Source organism: Falco peregrinus, chromosome 5, assembly GCF_023634155.1.
Source record: "Falco peregrinus isolate bFalPer1 chromosome 5, bFalPer1.pri, whole genome shotgun sequence".
NCBI lineage: Eukaryota > Metazoa > Chordata > Aves > Falconiformes > Falconidae > Falco > Falco peregrinus.
Genome location: NC_073725.1, coordinates 16,836,664 through 16,854,610, shown reverse-complemented (window position 1 = coordinate 16,854,610; position 17,947 = coordinate 16,836,664). Strand labels below are relative to the sequence as shown.

Genomic DNA, 17,947 nt, shown 5'->3' with positions numbered 1-17,947 from the left:
GACAATTACATTTGCTACTGATGCAAATTGTTAGTCTAATTAGAAGCCCACCTTTCAACTGGGCACCACAATAAACTCAAAAGAAAATGTAAAAACATTCACAAATAACTCTGGATTAGAGTCTATAAAGATAAAGTATATGCTCTTTCTTTCTGTTTTTTAAAGCAGCAGTCAAACTAGGAGTATGGAAACAAACAAACAAAAAGAGCAGCTCTCAAACATTCAAATAAATCTGTGCTGCAAACAACCAGTGGGAGAATTTTTGGGAGCCATTTCGAGTGACTCAGAACACTACTCTGACCACATGAAGTCACAGTGTATGCAGCCTGGCTGTGTTTTTTATTAGTTAACGTTGTTAAGGAGAAAAGGAGAAGTGCCTGGGTGTCTGTCTCTTAATAACTATCATTAGCAAAGAACTATCAACAACAAAGCAGCTCTTACCAAACAGAACAAGGTCTTCCTGCAGACCAGGCAGTGCCCTCATACTCACAGCCTGGCTCAAGGGGAGCTCTGCAAGAGGCCACTGGTGATGAACCGTCGTCATCTGAGCAAGGGTTTTGAGAACATTGAGAGAATCACACAGCGGATGGATGTGAAGGCAAGAAAGGATTAGGTCTCCATGCTCCCACTCAGAGACAGAAATCTTTTGATATGCAGACAGCGAGACCATTCCCAAGAAGAGAACCAGGCATGCAGGGGTATTCACAACCCACAGTCATGAAAAGCTGAGGTGGACAAACAGATACTTGTGTGTCTTATCTTGGATGGGACTCTACATACTCCTCCTAAATAGTAGTAAAATGTGATTGGTTTTGAAAACCTGCAAAAATACACATTTTTAATGGCTGACACTAGGTGGATTTTTTAGTACAAGTGTTGAACTGGAAAGCAGCGTATCACTAGCCTGGTGTCCTGGGATATGGCTTCTTTGGGACTGGAAAAAGAAAGTGGTCTCAGCCAAATGGAAAGCATGTCCTATTTCTAATAAATGAGCAAAACTACCCCAATCTCACACCCACCCCCATCTGGCACCAAAAGTGTTAATCCAGAGGGCAAAGAACTGTGCCTGGAATCTACTTAGTCAAGAGGACTTCAGAGTTACAGACCTCAGCAAGCTGCCTAAACACATTTTCTGATGGATGTCTAACAAGGAGACACTGCACAAAGCTTTGGAAGAGCCAATGCACTATACAGAAATTAAACACTTGGAATTAATAATATACAGTTTTATCATAACACACTTAAAAATTAAGAAGATTCCTATATGAGAGGAAAACCCCTCTAGAACATTAATCACAGCATCCAGAGAGAAATCTAAACTAAAATGCATTAGGAGAATGTGTGCTAAATCTGGAAAATTGGGAAATGGAAGGAAGGTTCTCCAGTTCCTCACAAGATCTATACAGACATTACTGTAAATACATTTCTCAGTACTGAGATGACTCTTCTAACTTTTAAAAGATGCATTGTAACAGGAGATGTGCTTTAAAGGAGTTCAAACACCAAAGTGTTCACTAGCTTATTGATGAGTTTTCTGCTTTTGGAAGAAGCAAAGACTAACTTTTTGGCCCAATTTTCTATAAATGTTCTATATTTCAAATTTCAAATGCTGACCTGCATATTTGCTCCCTGCTAAACGTTAATGTAGGTCTCTGCCTTGGAAGATGAAAACCAACTTCCACAGAACAGGTATCTCCACTAGGGTCATGGCCTTGATAGACTTAAACAGTCTTATTTTCTTCAGTGTTGAGAGCACCTCTGTGCAGGAATATACCAGGAGACAATTTACAACCTGCCAAAGCTGGCATCACTCTTTTGGAGGAAGATAATTGGAAATAGTATAGTCTAATGAAAAGGGTACAGCTCCCAGAAGGATTTTACATCCAAACCCAAAGGATGTTTTATACAATGTATTGCTTTAAAAAAAAATTAAATATTTAACTATCCCCAAGTCATTGGTTCTGATTCCCACAACATACATAAACTTTTCAGAATTTTCACATGTGCAGATAAATAAAATGTATCTTCCAAGTAATTCACCTAACTAGAGTCTCAAGCACCAATATCTAAGGTGAGCCATCTTTACAAAAACAATTTATGCTCAGAATGCTTTATAGCCTTTTGTACAGAAAGAAACTACTTCTCACATCAGAGGACTGGTTGACATATTCTAAACACATACTAGAAATAAAACTCGGGTTTATTCAAGCACTGCTCTAGAGCAGAGCTGAACAGCACAAACAAATCATTATAGGAAGCCTGAACTATATATACTTGTACTTTTCCAGTTTGTCCAAGCTCTTTCAGCGCAGCAGAGAACTACAACATTAACTCTTGTAGAATTAAGCAAAAACAGAGAGAGAGGGAGAAAAAACCCAGGACAACCTGAAAATGCAGTCCTCAGATATTTCTAGCTCACTCTCTATTGTGCAGTAAGATGTGCAGACAAGCAGCAGTTAAACTGAGAACCACCTCCACTACTTGTGCTATTTTATTAAAGGAAAAAAAAAAAAGAATAAGAAGAGGAGCTGGGGAGGGACAGGAGAGCACAGTCCATGCTCCATCTGAGGGATAAACCACTGACAAAGTGACAGGAACTCATAACACACTGTAGTATTTCCCCCTGGAAGAAATACTGATGGGTAGTTAAAAAAAAAAAAAAAACAACAACACAGCACCCCACAAAATGCAAAAAAGCTCCCACCAAACCAGAACACCTCAGCAGTCCCTGGGGAACGCCAGCCCCTGCTTCCCCTACAGGTATCTGTAAGTTGCACAGTCCAATCAATAAACCAGATCATAAAAAGATTAGCAGCAGTGATAATTCATTTATTCACTGAAAAATAACTCAAGCTGTCTGTCAGGTCTCATAAATAAAGAAAATGTTTATAACTGCGTTACAGGTGGGTGACTGTGGGGGCTGTGCAGGATTATGGGAAAACCACTGACTTCAAAGGTCAAAAATAGCATTTTTATAATAGAGCTGCAGATTTTTCTTCTGAAATTAAACTCTTCCGAGACATTTTTTGTTGAGTCAGCAAAAACTATTTTAAGTGCAGTTCATCAGCATCCACAAACCTACCTGTGGATGCCTGTTCTGCTACCCGTACGGGTGAGCTCAGGAGAAGTGGAAGAAAGAGGTGTAATATGAAACGGTTGAATGACTAAAGCAGAAACAAGCACTGGCTCCACAGTGCTCTGTTGCTGGAGAAGGTAACTCCTGTCGTTCCTCTGCCTCCTCACTAGGGGAAAGGGGATGTGCATAGCTTTTCCAAGATAAAAGGCAGAGCAGGAACCATGGAGAATACAACCTCCTTCGGGTTCCAAGGCTGGCATGTGGAAACACAGTGTCATCTGTCTGGGATCCCTATGGCTTTAAAGCCCTGTGTCAAAGGGTGCACACTTCATTCACAGATACTACGTGAAAGCTTAAACTTCAAGTGGGTGTTGATGGGAAACAAGTGGGAGCGATAGTGTCTTTGGTGAGCACAGGAGTATCATGCAGCACTGGAAAGGGCCTCAGCTCACCTTCATCCTGTGTTCTCCACTAACGGGAAAGATGAAGAATAAACTGCCATCCTTGTCACATTTGCTCAGCTACTACTTCAGTCACCAATGTTCAAAACTAAACTATGAGGAATCAAATTATTTCATTCACCCTTCTTGTCTGAGTAAAAGGGCCTTGGTCAGTGCTATGCCACCACAGCTAAGGCTACTTTTGGAACCTGGCCTGCGTTGCAGACAAAAGAAGGACTACCACAGCCACCATCCAAGAAATGGCCCTTTTGCTGCTGTTACATGTTTGCTCGAATTTGCTTTTTTTTCTCTGGTGCTGTCTTTAAATGTTATGGCTCTGTTAGCCTCAAAAGGGTGAGACAGTAAATCCCTGATACTCTCTGAAAACAGAAGCCTGGCAGCATATTCTTAACAGATGTTAAGAATTATAACAGGTTGCACTGCTATCTTCTCTGGTTATTTGCCAAAGTAAGCACAAAGCATCGCCACCAATAAGCTGGCAATTAGAAAAGCACTCCAAAACACAGTCACAGCTGGATGATCTATTCACCAATATTCTTTCTTCCACTCCCCACCCATCAGTGGGATTTGCTGCAAAATGATTAACTGCCTTACCACCATCTGCACTCAGGTTCCATTAGCAACCCAGGCATTTCAGGAGATCCCAGCCCTGCTCAGGCTAAGTCCAATTAATGCTTGCTGGTTCATCAGTCCAGCTAAGCAAGCCTGGAAAATGGAACAGATAATCAAACACTCTCGGAACAAATTAACCTCTACAAAACCCAGGCACGTCACACCTCAGGAACAAATCAACCCTTACATAAACAGGTCCTATCCCACCAGTGTTACCTACTGACAAACACAAGGAAAAGGTCAAGTCAGGCCACAGCTGCTTTACACAGGTTGCTGAACAATAGGCCTTTACCTTGTTTGCTGGCAGACACTGCAGATCCAAGCCTTCTCCTTTTTCTGGTAAGAACTGCAGCTCTTGCAGATGTTGTACTTGCAGTCTTGGCACTGTCGCTTGCTGTTGATAAGAAATGTGAAAGGGGAACAGCAGCGAATACAGCAGTGCTCATTGAACTTCTGCTGCTTGGAAAGGATGCTGCACTTGTTACCCTCTTCATCCAACCTCTGCTTCATTTCACTGGAACAAAAAGCAAAAGAGCAAAAATGTAACCACAATTTCAATGGGAAATACCCTCTTTGCCTTCCTCCTCTTTCCGCATCTTCATGTTATACTCTTTACACAACTTTTGCAGGTGTGAAGTGGATGTCAGAAGTGCATATTCCAAATCTAGAACTGGGAAGGAAAAATTCCTGTATTCCTGGAGTCACCCATGGCTGATCCACTTAAACTCTTTAAGTCACAAGCCAGGGCAAACAGTCTCTCCTTCACTCAGCTCCACTGAGACAACCCTCAGGAGAGCCAGGCTGCTGCTCCAGGTACTCCAGCTGTGCAAAGCCATAGCATCATTTGAGAATTCTGGGCTACTTTCAGAACACTTTATGAATAAAAAAGTCAAGTCTATGAAAGTCAAAAGGTTTGGTGCACAGTAATAAAAATTCTACTGATCAACAGTTTTGAAAACAAAAGTGTTAAGTTTGCTTTGTTCTGACCATTGGGATCATAGTATGCATAATAGCTCCGATTTGTCAAGTAAGGTTAATCACATACTTCATTTCAGAGAGATCTGGGTGTTTTACCAGTTAGGGCCAATACCAAGCCACCTGTCAGCTGTTCATGAAAGTGTTTGCAACCCCCCTACGGTTTTCTGTGTTCCAGCAGAAGAGCTCACGTATTAAAAATAAGTTAAAATAAAATAAAACAAAACATAAAATAAAATAAATCATGTGTGCAGTATTCAGTAATGTGCTATCTCCTATTTTACAGTGCTTTTGATATTTTAAAGATTAAGTAATATATTCCATGATAGGTGTAATAAAAAACATCCAGAAGGAACACTTGTGTAAGTAGACGAGCCTGCAAACTCATCACACAGTTTCTGGCATGTACAACTAGCATCTATGTTAAGAGAAAAAAAAATTAGGATTCATGAAAAACATGTTAAATGAAAGCTTACAGAACAGTGTGCATGTACAGATATTAATTCTTTCTATTTCTCATAATTAGTGGTGGCCACCTTACTATTTCCAATTGCTGATAAGAACCACTTATAACACTAGAGTAACACAAAAGTCTAAACAAAATTTAAAGGTACCAGAAGAGATAGACTAAGCTGCAGGAAGACAGAGTCATGACACACCTAAATTCATGCATTAGTATCTTGCTCCCTGAAAAAAAGAATACATTTATTGCATGTTCAGGAATTCAGATAAGATCATCTATAAGCATCATTATGAGCCAAGCCTGGAATGTTATAAAGACTCATATTACTAGCCTATAGAACTCCTTTGCCATTTCTGCCTCAGATTTATAAGTCAAAATAAAACCAGTCTATTTCATGGAAGTCTGACAGGTCAATTCTAAACCTCAAGTCAAAAAGGCAATTAAGGCAGTGATCTAAAGCACATAATTTCTGAACTTGCACATACATCATATTTAGCCATATTCCGATATATACCTTTTATAAAGGTAAGACTTCAAAACAATGTTATGTTTCTGCTGTTTTCCCCTGTACAAAGGTTTGGCTGTCTTAGACCAGCTGCTTAAACCCAAGTAAACACTTTTTGGAGTTTCATGTAAATAATCTTTATGATTTTTGTTCAGATGGTAAAATTTACTAGGTTTTCCACATTTTTACAGAATGTTGATGGTGAAAAAAGTAAGAGATTATAATGTAAGAGAGGAAATGTCTGAATTACGCAAGTCAAACTGCCTTCTTCATGTAAACCAACAGAACTATCCCACAGATTAAACAGCATGGTTAGACCAGCTTGTCTTATCTTCACTACTCCCGCCTACTACAGTACCACATGAACAACCTTTCTAGCGGAATGGGAAAGGAAACAAGCTGTTCCCCATGTCACTCCCCCATCCACAGCACATAGCCTGTGCAGCAACGGAGCGAAACAGAGCAATGCTGCTTCACAGGAGGTCAGGCAGGAACCCCAGGTCCCAGAAGAGAGGCTGCTGAAGGTAAGAGCTATGTGATCCAAGGAGGGTTTCTGGCACAGAGAAGTGTCAGCAGCCCAAGATGTGGCAATCTTTGCTTCAGGCTGGAGACCCCAAGCAGCAGATGCTGGCCTCCCTGTAAGATGAGAACTGCTAAGGAGCCAAGGTCAGGAGGAGCAGTGAAAGAAGAGGTTTTTGTCCTCGTGCAGCTGTATTATCCCCCAGAATTAATAACACCAATATTTGGTAGTATCAGCCTGCACACTCAACATTGGCATGCTCAATGGCATTTTGAACCCTCATTAGGGCTCTTATGCATGATAGCAAGATAAACCACAGATGCAAAGCCACCTATTCAAGCCCTACAATAATGCTCACACAATACGAAAACAGGCAGTTTCATTCACAACAGAGCTAATAAAGCCTGATACCTAGGAAAAGCTGAGCACACACTGAAGCCTTTTCATCAGTACAGGCATTAATTACATCTCTCTCCTGTATCTGGTTGCCAACATTCATTACAGTGGTAGAACCTTAATATCATTAAGGCATCTGTCTCACTGTTAAATAGGATTAAAACTGGCTAACAGATTCAGGAGGTCAATGGGATAGGGTTGGACAGGCTGGCAGAGAGTGCGAGCACGAAGTCTCATTTCCACAGGAAACCAGGCAGAACAGAAGCGAAAGCAATGCACATCCTTCCCTAACAAATTAATGCCCTCGTGCACTACCTGCCAAAGGCTATTCTAGCTTCCATCAGAAGTCAAATGGCAAAAAGGACTGTCAACAGGACTTGACAGCTGAAGCCAAAAGGCTACTCTGCACACCCCTTCCTTGCAAGTATAAAAAAGGAGTTTCATATGAAGGCAAAGTAGTGCACAACACTAGTAAGCAACTCAATCTGCATGGTTTGAGGAAAACTACATAGTCAAAGGGAAAAGCTGGCTCTGGTTTACTCCTGCCAACAATGAGAAAACTTCACTTGCACATGATTTCAGCGAGATGATTACCAGCAGCAAGATGATTAATCTGAGCTCCAATCTCAATACACTGGGAAAGTTCGTTGCACTGCAATTTAAGAGGTACAAGTCCCAGTTCAAGGCCTCCTTAGTTTGCAAGCCTCAGACTTTACCTCCAAAATGTTGAAACAGCTTGGTGCGAGAACATTGCAGCAATGGTCTAAGGAAAAGGGAGCAGGCAACACCACTGATCCTCTCACGGGGTGAAACTTGCTTCCAAAAGGATGACACCCACCTGTGCAGGAGCAGACTTTTTCTAAGAGGCAGGTCGAAACACACAACCATAGCAAACCCCCTCCTCCCCATGCAATACTGTTTACCTCAACAAAACACATAGGAGAGGGATAGGACAAAGAAAAGAGGGAGAACGCGTGTGCACTCATGGATGCTTTCTTTCCCCAGCATTACCTCCCCAAGGAGGGAATGCAATGCATTTATAGGTGTATATATATAATCAGTATACAAATAAAGCAAGCAACAAAAAAAGCCTGCACAAAAAATTTCCCTTTTGGGGAAAGGACAGAAGAGCAGGAACCACAAATGACAGAATTTATTCACATCACTTAAGTCACAACTGACTGTGCTCAGCTATTATGGTTATGTGTAACATAGTAATGAGGATCTCTGGCAAAGAGAACCCCTGCTGTTTGAATGAATCTCAGATTGGATTTAATTTTCTTTTTCGAGTGGCTGCATTTCACTGATTGCCTATAAATACAAAAGCAGCAAAGAATACTCCACAGATATCCAGCATGTCTGTCACCAAAACTAATCCTGTCAAAGAACGTTTTATTGGACTGTAAGTTCCAAAATATATAGATGCATATTTAGATTTTTCCAGAGGCTTGTATTAATTAACCTACAACAGTCTGCATAATAAATATGTAATTAATCTAAGTCAATGTTTTGGGTGATAGACTCCTGGCACATAATCCTACAGAAAGTCAGGTTAGGAATACTTTCCAGCACACTGTTTTGAATGCAGGTTTTGCTATTATATTCTGAGGGTAAACAGTCATCTACCCCTCTTCACTGCCCCTCTTCACCGACTATGTTTTTGCTTTTTTTTTTTTAAAAAAAAAAAAATTAAGTAGCTTTAAATAGCTTTCATTGTCATGGTTTGGGTTTTTGGGTTTTTTTAGTGTCTTAGAGGACTTTAACCAAAGTACAACATTCTGCTTTGCTAGTTTGTACAGTGGTTTACAAACAATATGGTAGGTCAGGCATCATGTTATGCTGAAGACAGGTACTGCACAGCACACTGCAAGGGAAGACACCACTGAAACGTGGCTGGTGGGTTGTGCAGGCATGCAGCATGCCTCGCTGCATGACTGCTCTGCAACAGCTGGGCAACAGCCTCTCTGAAATACTCTGACAAGTCATCTTTGGACTCTGTGAATTGGCAGCCCCTTTTGTTTCTCCACATAACACTGCTTCCGACTTCTAAGTGCAGGATGAAAACTGGCAAACTGAAGCAACAGGATTGTTTTCCTTGCTCTTCACTGCCAATGATTTACAGTCCAAAGTCACCAGTTTTTCACATGCTTCAGTTTATCTGCCATACAATAGCAATAACAGTAAAAGTTATAATGGCAATAGTAAACTTGTCTGATCTAAATATATAAATATAAATGCATACAGAACACCTCTACAGCATCTTTCATTTAGTGACCATATAGTCCTCTCCACTGCTGTTATTGTAAGCAACATATTTACAACTCATACTCACAGCAAATGACCCTCAAACTTTTTTTTACCACAAGTCCTGATTGCCTTATCTAGATAAAATTCTGTTTCAAGCCACTTGTACAGTATAGAGCTAAGTGAGTTCCTACTTATTAGCAAGCAGGATAAGATGTATTTGGTGCGGGACTGTAATACTGACTGCTCTATGCTTTGGATAGGCCTATTCTGGTGGGATACAAGAGGACTGAGGCATTTTCCCTGTATGATTGCAATGGCCTCAGCTTCAAAAACAGGCTAGCAGGTTCAAACACAGTTCTTCAACATTTGCCTGCACAATGCCTTCTCCCCTAACACATTTCTTCAAAACTGGTTATCATATATAATTGCACCTCCTGAATACAGAAATACAAGCTTTTTTGAGAAAAGCCTTTCTGCTTTTTTTCCAAACTCTTTTATTAAAGTTAGCCTTTTTTTTTTTTAAACTGGCAGTGCAATAAAGATGGTCGTTTATCTGAGCTAAACTTTGATATTCACAAAGCTCAATGGCTGTAATTATCGTATATCTTAATAACCGAAACAAATCCTAGATGGCCCTGCACACTTCCCTGCAAAAGGCCTTACTGTGATTACATACTCAAGGGCTGGGAGCAGGTGGAGCTACAACCTCAAACTGTGAAGTCAACAGCAAAACACGCTGGCAACTTGCCATAGTACGATAATACCGTGAGGTTTAAAATAAAGCTGGAAAGAAGTCTATGATGTGCGTTTGACAAACAGGTTAAAAAAAGTCATTGCTACATGTGTAAGGCTAGGATGGTCAAACTCCAAACCTCTCCATCGGGGGCAGCAGTGGAAGGGAATTCAGAGAAACAACAGGACTGAGGGCCATGGTTCATATTACAATATAAAGCTAACAAAACCCACCTGTTTTCCATACAGAAAGGAACACGGCTCCTGGTGGAAACCTGACAGTTGGCTTGATTCACCCAGTTATTTGTGTAGCAGAGCTACCATGACTTTTTTTTTTGCCAACAGATCAGCAGTTGAAACATTTTCCTGGGATGTGGAAGCTTTATTGAGATCTCCGCTCTTGTCAAAAGAGACTTAACATCCTGACCACCAACTTAGTCATCATGTTGAGTGGCCGCCTCAGGCATTGTTCCTCATCTTTGGTAAGATTACCATAAGGTTATTTACAAATATTCACTGGAGCAAGTGATACTCAGAGCAAGATGGAAGCATAACCAAGCAGTCAAGGCACTCACAAGGCCAGGACACCTTCCTTTAGTCTTGCCTTAGGAAACATTTAGGTATTCCACAGACAGCAGTACCTCACTAAAAATCTGCCACCCCTCTAGGAGGTGGCAGATGAGGTGAGGATGTGCCCAGGTGGTTCAAGAGTCCAGGTTGGGGAAGATTCCCCAGTTGACCTGTGAAAGTAGCCTTACACAGAGGCATTTGCGAGATAACAACGGGACCACTACCTCTGGCAGCAGCAGAGACAGCCCTCTGGAAAGGATGCAACATGTATCAGTCAGCTACAATGCAGCACGCCATGCTCCAAGACAGAGTCTGTATAAGCAAGTCTGTCTGCCAGGCTCCCCAAAACTCAGCACTCTGCTCTCCCCTGTGGAAACATGTCCAACTATCAGGCTGTAGCCATCTTACTCTCGCCTCACACCAGTCTCCATTTCAGGCTGGCACCTGCCAGTTTAAAGCCAAAGTTCACTGGTGAAGTTCCCATTTGCTCTGTTGCTTTCTTGGGTGATGGACAAATACATTTTTTCCTACTGTATTTTGTTTTTACTGTTTCCACCTTTTATCTTCTCCAACAGAGAGTAGAGGTTAAAACTATTTTAGTGCCTGCACAGGAAAGGAAGAAAACGAAGAAGAAAACGGGGGGACAATGTTCCTAGGAGTTAAAAAAAATAAATCTCATTTCATTCACATCACTCCTTCCTGCAGAAAAGTTATCAAAGACAGGTAGAACTTTCTCCTTCTACTACAGATGAGAGCTTCTGCTTCCCGCCCTCTTAAATCAAACTATTTTCATAAAATAAGCTACCTTTTGTCCACCTGGCATTAGAGCCTTTTGTCCTTCAAATACTAGTGACCAGGCAGCATACACATACAAAGTGCTTTTCTTAGGGGACCAGTGTTCTGCTCAGCTGTGTAACTGGTTGTCTCTTCTCCACATTTGTTCGCACTATCTCACCTCTCAGACTAGATTCAGATCGATCCATGATGATCACCAATTTGTCTTAAAACTGGTTTTAATCTTAGTCTGACCACTGTTAATAGCCTTAAAACATTTTTTCCCTCCACAGAAGAGAATGCCTTCAGTCGCTCTTCTGGCCAGGCACTCTTCATACTCACTGACACAAACAAGCTACTGAGACATTTTGCTTAGCTCAAGATCTGGTTTTCTACACAGTCTGGGGAGCGGGTGAACAAGTTCTGCTGTGCCTGTTCCCAGCCTTTCAGAGCAGTCATTTTCATCAGCTGCACCTCGTGTTTTTCCACTCCCACAGTCAGTCCAAGCCTAGTCTGTTAGGGTGGGAGTTTCCTTAGCATACAGAGATCAGCTGAAAACACAAGTTCCACCAATACCCTCTAAGCCATCATGCTGGAGGAAAAAGGGCTTTTCCTATTCAGAGGCTGCAGTGTACACAGTATTCCTGTCTCTGCTCTCCTTAGACCTCCCAGATGTGCACCAGACACTGGAGTGCGGGTAAAGCTCCTTCAATGTGTGCAGAACTTGTCAATCTTACTCCTTGGCTACTAACACAGTGAAGAGTCACAGGCTGAGCGTGACTGAAATTTCCTTCCCATTCACTTGTTTTGAATTTGAAGTTCAAGGTCCCAAACTGTGATTACTAGAAGTGGTTCCCACCTCCCAATCCTCCTGACTCCCAGAAGCAGACCAACCAGGTTAGTACAATGCTGCTAAATTTAGGGAAAAACCCTCAGTGGAAGGTTTATAGCCCCTCTCCAATCCATGTGCAGGAGTCAACTAGCCAGAACTGTAAAGGAGAGCTGCTCACCATCTTATCCCTTCCATGGCCTCTATGCCTCAAACTGTAGCACGGTGCAAATAGCGACAAAGCTACAGGCCGACAAGGTCAGTAGAACCGACAGTAAGAACCAAATCCTCCCAGCAGGCATATGCCTCCATTGTTACTTACTCTCTAGGGGTTCAGTGCTCATTTCTTTTTAAGCTGCCTCTTCTTCTCAGGCAGTTTATTCTTCTCCATTGGGATGGGCACCTAACACAACTCTAGTCCCAGGCTGTGCTTCACCATCAGCACACATACCTTTTGTTTCTCTTATGTCTTTGCTAAATTGTCCCTGGTGAAACTCTACTTGTTCCGTTTTAAAAAAGTAGAGCACAGTATAGTATTATGCTCTTTTACAGCAAATGCCAAATTAACTCATTGTCTTCAAATGATGGCCTTTTCTCTAGGCTCCTATCAACAGTCACAACTGTGCCTCATGCCAGATTTAACACTCAGTACATCTATTAGTATTCTACACGTTGCTGGTGCTGTCAAAAAGTCATGCTAGTACACATGCAAACACACTGCTTGCAGTTGGGGAGCCTTCGAGGAACACACACCACTTTAATCTCTGCAGAGGGATATCGATACAGCAGCCATAGCGGACTTTCAGGGAGGATTAGACAGCAGGGAGTGCACCATAAGTGAGCAGGGGGAAAGTAATATAAAAAACAACCCAAAGCAAAACACAAAGTCTTCTGGGGGATACAGAGGGATGGGACACCTCAGCATTCAAGCATTAAGAGGCTCATAAATAGTCATGAGTAAGTCGCTTGTGTCAAAAATCAGGAAGATTAATATTTCACAGTACAATTACTCCAACAGCAATTGCATTCTTTTAAGATCTTACTAGCATCTCTTAAGGGTTTTTTCTCCTCAGCTTTTTATTTCTACAAAATTAGATTTCTATAAAATTAGCAGCTAATCCTATCAAATCTCATTTTTAAATTTTTCTTTCCTTCTCTTTTCAAAACTAGGAGCAAATACTGATGGTACTGCATATATGCTGACTAATAATCTGGTCCCATTAAATTCTTTACAACTGTTGTCATAGTCTTGCCCTTTTGTTGCTTAACTCAGAAGGCCTACAATGTCATCCTGTTGACCTTAAAAATCAATGCTAAGAATTCAGCGACTGCTGTGCATTCAGCCCTAACACTACGTCCAACAGCACATACCATGTGGGTACCAACGGTAAGAACCCTGACAGGGAAACAGAAATGGACGTACGAACGGTGAACTGAGTAGCATGCAGCTTCAATGCCATCAGAGGTCTCACAGGACAGCAAAGCATTTAGGAGCTCAGGATAACCTTAACTAAACATAAAAGTAAGTTAAGTGAGGTAAAACAATAAAACCCTATTTCAATACATTTTTAAATAAGCCTTTGCAACAACAATGTGGCAATTAAACGGACTCAGTATTACCCTACTGACATATGCCATCTACCTCAAATGATGTTTCTTGGGGCTAAATAAATGAACACTAGAAGACAGATGTATACCTTCCCTTTAAAAATTATAATCGTCCTTCTAAAATATCAGACAGCACTATAAAAAAAATTTACCATTACCTGCACAAAAAAGTATCACAGATTCTGGGGACAATCACTTTCTAAAAATAAAGAAATCCAGCACAGTAGAAACACTGTTGCTGGTCTGGGTTTGTTATTTTGGGGTTTTTTGTTAGTTTGTTAGTTTTACATTTGCAAGCACTTCTGATACCGGGGAAAAAACTGCATTGACATCTTCGTATTTTTTATTAAATACCATAAAATACATTTGTGAAGACCAACTGTGGAAGCTTCGCACTAACCACAGTTGAGCCAGTTAAACTGCTGACAGAACCAGAAAAAAGCCAACATACTCAACACTTACCTCTAAAATATGCGTATGAGGCACTGCATTCGCTAGAGAGAGAATAGATTCAGCCAGCATCAAGATAGTTGTGGTTCACTTGCCCCAGACCAATGCTTGTTGCACCAGGCTCTATCCTAATCTGTCAACAATTTCATGCTCAGGTGAAGCAGTTCCCCAAAATGAATGACTGCTGCTGTATTACTCCATAGACACCGTGCTAGTGGCTCTTAAGGGAAGTTTCCTTTTCTGTTGCTGGCACAAGTACTGTCAATCAGCGTCTATCTTCAGTTGGAACTGACTGGCATGTCAGAGTGTAGATAAATGAAATAAATAATATGCTGGTATTATTTTAAATTCCTCCTCCTCACTTTGTAAACCTGCAAATTTTCAAGAGACTTATATTCAACCCCATTTTCTTTTGTCATGTTGGGTATCACAGGAGCAGACTGTGCACCACATTTAACTGATAGGCTTTGAAATCTCCTGCATGCAAGTGGAGCAGCGAGGGAGAAGCAGGCCCTGAATTATAGAGCAGATATTCTGGGGAGCTCTGGGGACATCAGAAATCTCCACATGAAAGCTGAAGTGATCTCTTCCAAGAAGCAGTGCTGTATGGACTCCTTTGCCCTCCCATTCTAACACTGCCACATGGTACATGTGAAAATAAGTCTGGGTTTTAACACACTTTGTTTCCTCACTCGTTTATCTTGTCTGCCCTCCTATCTCAGGTTAGAGACTGCTCTGCAGCCAGGCATGGTGTTCTGAGGTGAAATACTTCATCGGTATTGAGAACAAGCACTTCTGCTGCAGGCGCAGGACCTTCTGGTTAAATCCCGGGTTTAACTGATCCATTGAGAAGGGCCAAAAGGTGTTCTTCCATGTTGGACATCAACTGCAAGTAATGAGAAGCTATAAGGTTTTCTCCCTTTCTATTACATCCATACTGAACCACTGACCATTACTATTACTATCTGAGCCTACGCGTCCAACCAGTTTTCACTCATTTTATAATTTCACCTGTACGTGTCACAGCCCCACAAAGTGGCTACAAAATGGTTAACTTCAATTATTATTTACATTAGCATTTTGTGACACCTTCTTCTTAGATTACAAACATGTAATACCTTAACAGATGGTTCAAGAGCATCAAAGGAACCTGAAGGTACACAAGTCCATGGGACCTGATGAGATGCATCCATGGGTCCTGAGGGAACTGGCAGATGAAGTGGCTAAGTCACTGTCCATCGTACCTGAGTAGTTGTGGCAGTCCAGCGAAGTTCCCACTGACTGGACAAGGGGACATGTAACCTCATTTTTAAAAAAGAGAAATAAGGAAGACCTGGGAAACTACAGGCAGGTCAGTCTCACCTTGGTGCCCGCCAAGATCGTGGAGTAGGTCCTCCTGGAAACTATGCTAAGGCACATGGAAAATAAGGAGATGATGGGTGACAGCCAACATAGCTTCACTAAGGGCAAGTCATACCAGAAAAATCTGGTGTCCTTCTATGACAGGGTTACAGTTTTGACAGATCAGGGAAGAGCAAGTGACGTCATCTACTGGACTTGTGCAAAGCTTTTGACACTGTCCCACATAACATCGCTGTCTCTAAACTAGAGAGACATGGATTTGATGGGTGGACCACTCAGGGGATAAGGAACTGGTGAAATGCTCAAGGACTTGTTTGTGGTCAACAGCTCCATATCCAAGTAGAGACCGGTGACAAGTGGTGTTCCTCAGGGGTCCGTACTGGATCCGATGCTATTCAACATCTTTGTTGGCAACATGGACAGTGGGATCAAGTGCACCCTCAGCAAGTTTGACAATGACACCAAGCTGTGTGGTGCAGTTGACATGTCAGAGGGATGGGATGCTGTCCAGAGGGACTGTGACAAGCGTTGGGAGGCGGGACCAAGTGAACTTCAACAAGGCCAAGTACAAGGTCCTACACCTGGCTTGGGGCAATCCCCAGTATCAATACAGGCTGGGCAGAGAATGGATTGACAGAAGTCCTGATGAGAAAGACCTGGGGGTGCTGGTGGACAAAAAACCCAATATGGCCCACCAATGTGTGCTTGCAGCCCAGAAAGCCAACGGTATTCTGGGCTGCATCTAAAGAAGCGTGGCCAGCAGTGTGGGGGAGGTGATTCCCCTCCTATGCTCTGCTCTCGTGGGACCCCACCTGGAGTACTGCATTCAGCTTTGGAGGCCCCAGCTTAAAAAGGACATGGACTGGTTGCAGCCAACCCAGAGGAGGGCCACAAAGATGATCAGAGGGCTGGAGCACCTCTCCTGTGAAGATGGGCCGAGAGAGTTGGGGATGTTCAGCCTGGAGGAGAGAAGGCTCTGGGGAGACCTTCTAGCAGCCTTCCGGCACCTAAAGCGGGCCTACAAGAACACTGGAGAGGGACTTCTTACAGAGGCATGTAGGGACAGGAGAAGGGGTAATGGTTTTAAGCTGAAAGAGGATAGGTTTAGATTAGGTATGAGGAAGAAACTCTTCTCTGTGAGGGTGGCCTGGAAATGGAACAGGTTGCCCAGAGCAGCTGTGGATGCCCCACCCCTGGCAGCGTTTCAAGGCCAGGCTGGATGGGGCTTTGAGTAACCTGGGCTAGTGGAAGGTGTCCCTGCCAACGGCAGGGAGGCTGGAACTAGATGATCTTGAAGGCCACTTCCAACCAAACCATTCTATGATTCTGTGTTGTACTGCCCTACTAAACATCCTAACAATCTATCAAACCATCATTACAGTTTTCTTATATGCCTTCCCTGACTTTTTCCCTCCTGCATTTGATAGTGATTTATAGTTATATAAACATTTGCTACATTCCCCTCTATCTCATTTCCTCTCAATAAATGTCACTTTGGTCTCTGCAAAGTGTATTTCTCACTGCCTGTCTGGTATCTTTCTATAACTAATACGTAAATGTTTCTTGCCTCTTTTTTTAGCTAATTACAGTATAATTTTATCTTTCAATGTTCTTTCCAAATAATTTCCAGAAATATCAAGAAGTCTGTAGAATTGCTCTGAATTAACAGCATCGATAACTACTTACCACAGTTTACTTGACCTAAAAAATACCACAGCCTGACAGATTTCTCTTCGCTACCATCTAAAGTTACCTACCTACTAAGCAGCCAAAGCATAGTTCTGTAAGTCTCTCTAATGCCTTATTTCTGTATCAGTCAGTCTCTATTTACCACTCTGCAGCTCAGAATAGTGCATTTTGTCACATATTTAATCCTGTCTTTTTTCTCCTCATTGTACCAAGTGAAAAAAACCCCCTACAGTTTAACAGAATTATCAGATGCATCTAATTTTGAAGTGTTGAAAACTGAACTGGCCATATTGACCAACTTCCTCTGATATTTCATTGTGTATTCAGGATCAGTAGAGGAAAGAAAAGTATTCATCAAATGCTGGTACTCCTGTGGCATTGATCTCCACTCGCCCCCTCCCACTTGTCACACACAGTTCCTCTCCTCATGCATCTCTCTCTGAAGAATTCCACATTTCCCTTACCAGGTCCTGATTTTCAGTGCAAGGCCATCCAAAGTTAATGACCTTTTTTATCCCTTTTGGTCATACCTGACGAATGATAAACACAGAGAAGCATTTTTAAGAATAAAGTATTGTTCAATTTAGACAGACCAAAAGTACTTAGTGAAAATATTTTTTAAATGTACATGCTCTTCCATCATACTTATTTGCAATACATTCTTTGCATCATTGGTAG

At 41.9% G+C, this 17,947-nt stretch overlaps 1 protein-coding gene across 5 annotated transcripts in view; it reads right to left on the bottom strand.

The window, feature by feature from the left end:
• MYRIP (myosin VIIA and Rab interacting protein) overlaps positions 1 to 17,947 on the bottom strand; it is a 237,445-nt gene that overhangs the window by 118,964 nt on the left and 100,534 nt on the right. For all 5 annotated transcript variants that reach the window (XR_008747648.1, XM_055807057.1, XM_055807053.1 and 2 more), the window contains exon 3: positions 4,442 to 4,663. Coding sequence is in view for 4 of the 5 variants with exons in the window: in XM_055807057.1 (XP_055663032.1) it covers positions 4,442 to 4,663 (222 nt within the window). In the remaining variant the exon portion in view is untranslated. The remainder of the gene's footprint in view (positions 1 to 4,441; positions 4,664 to 17,947) is intronic.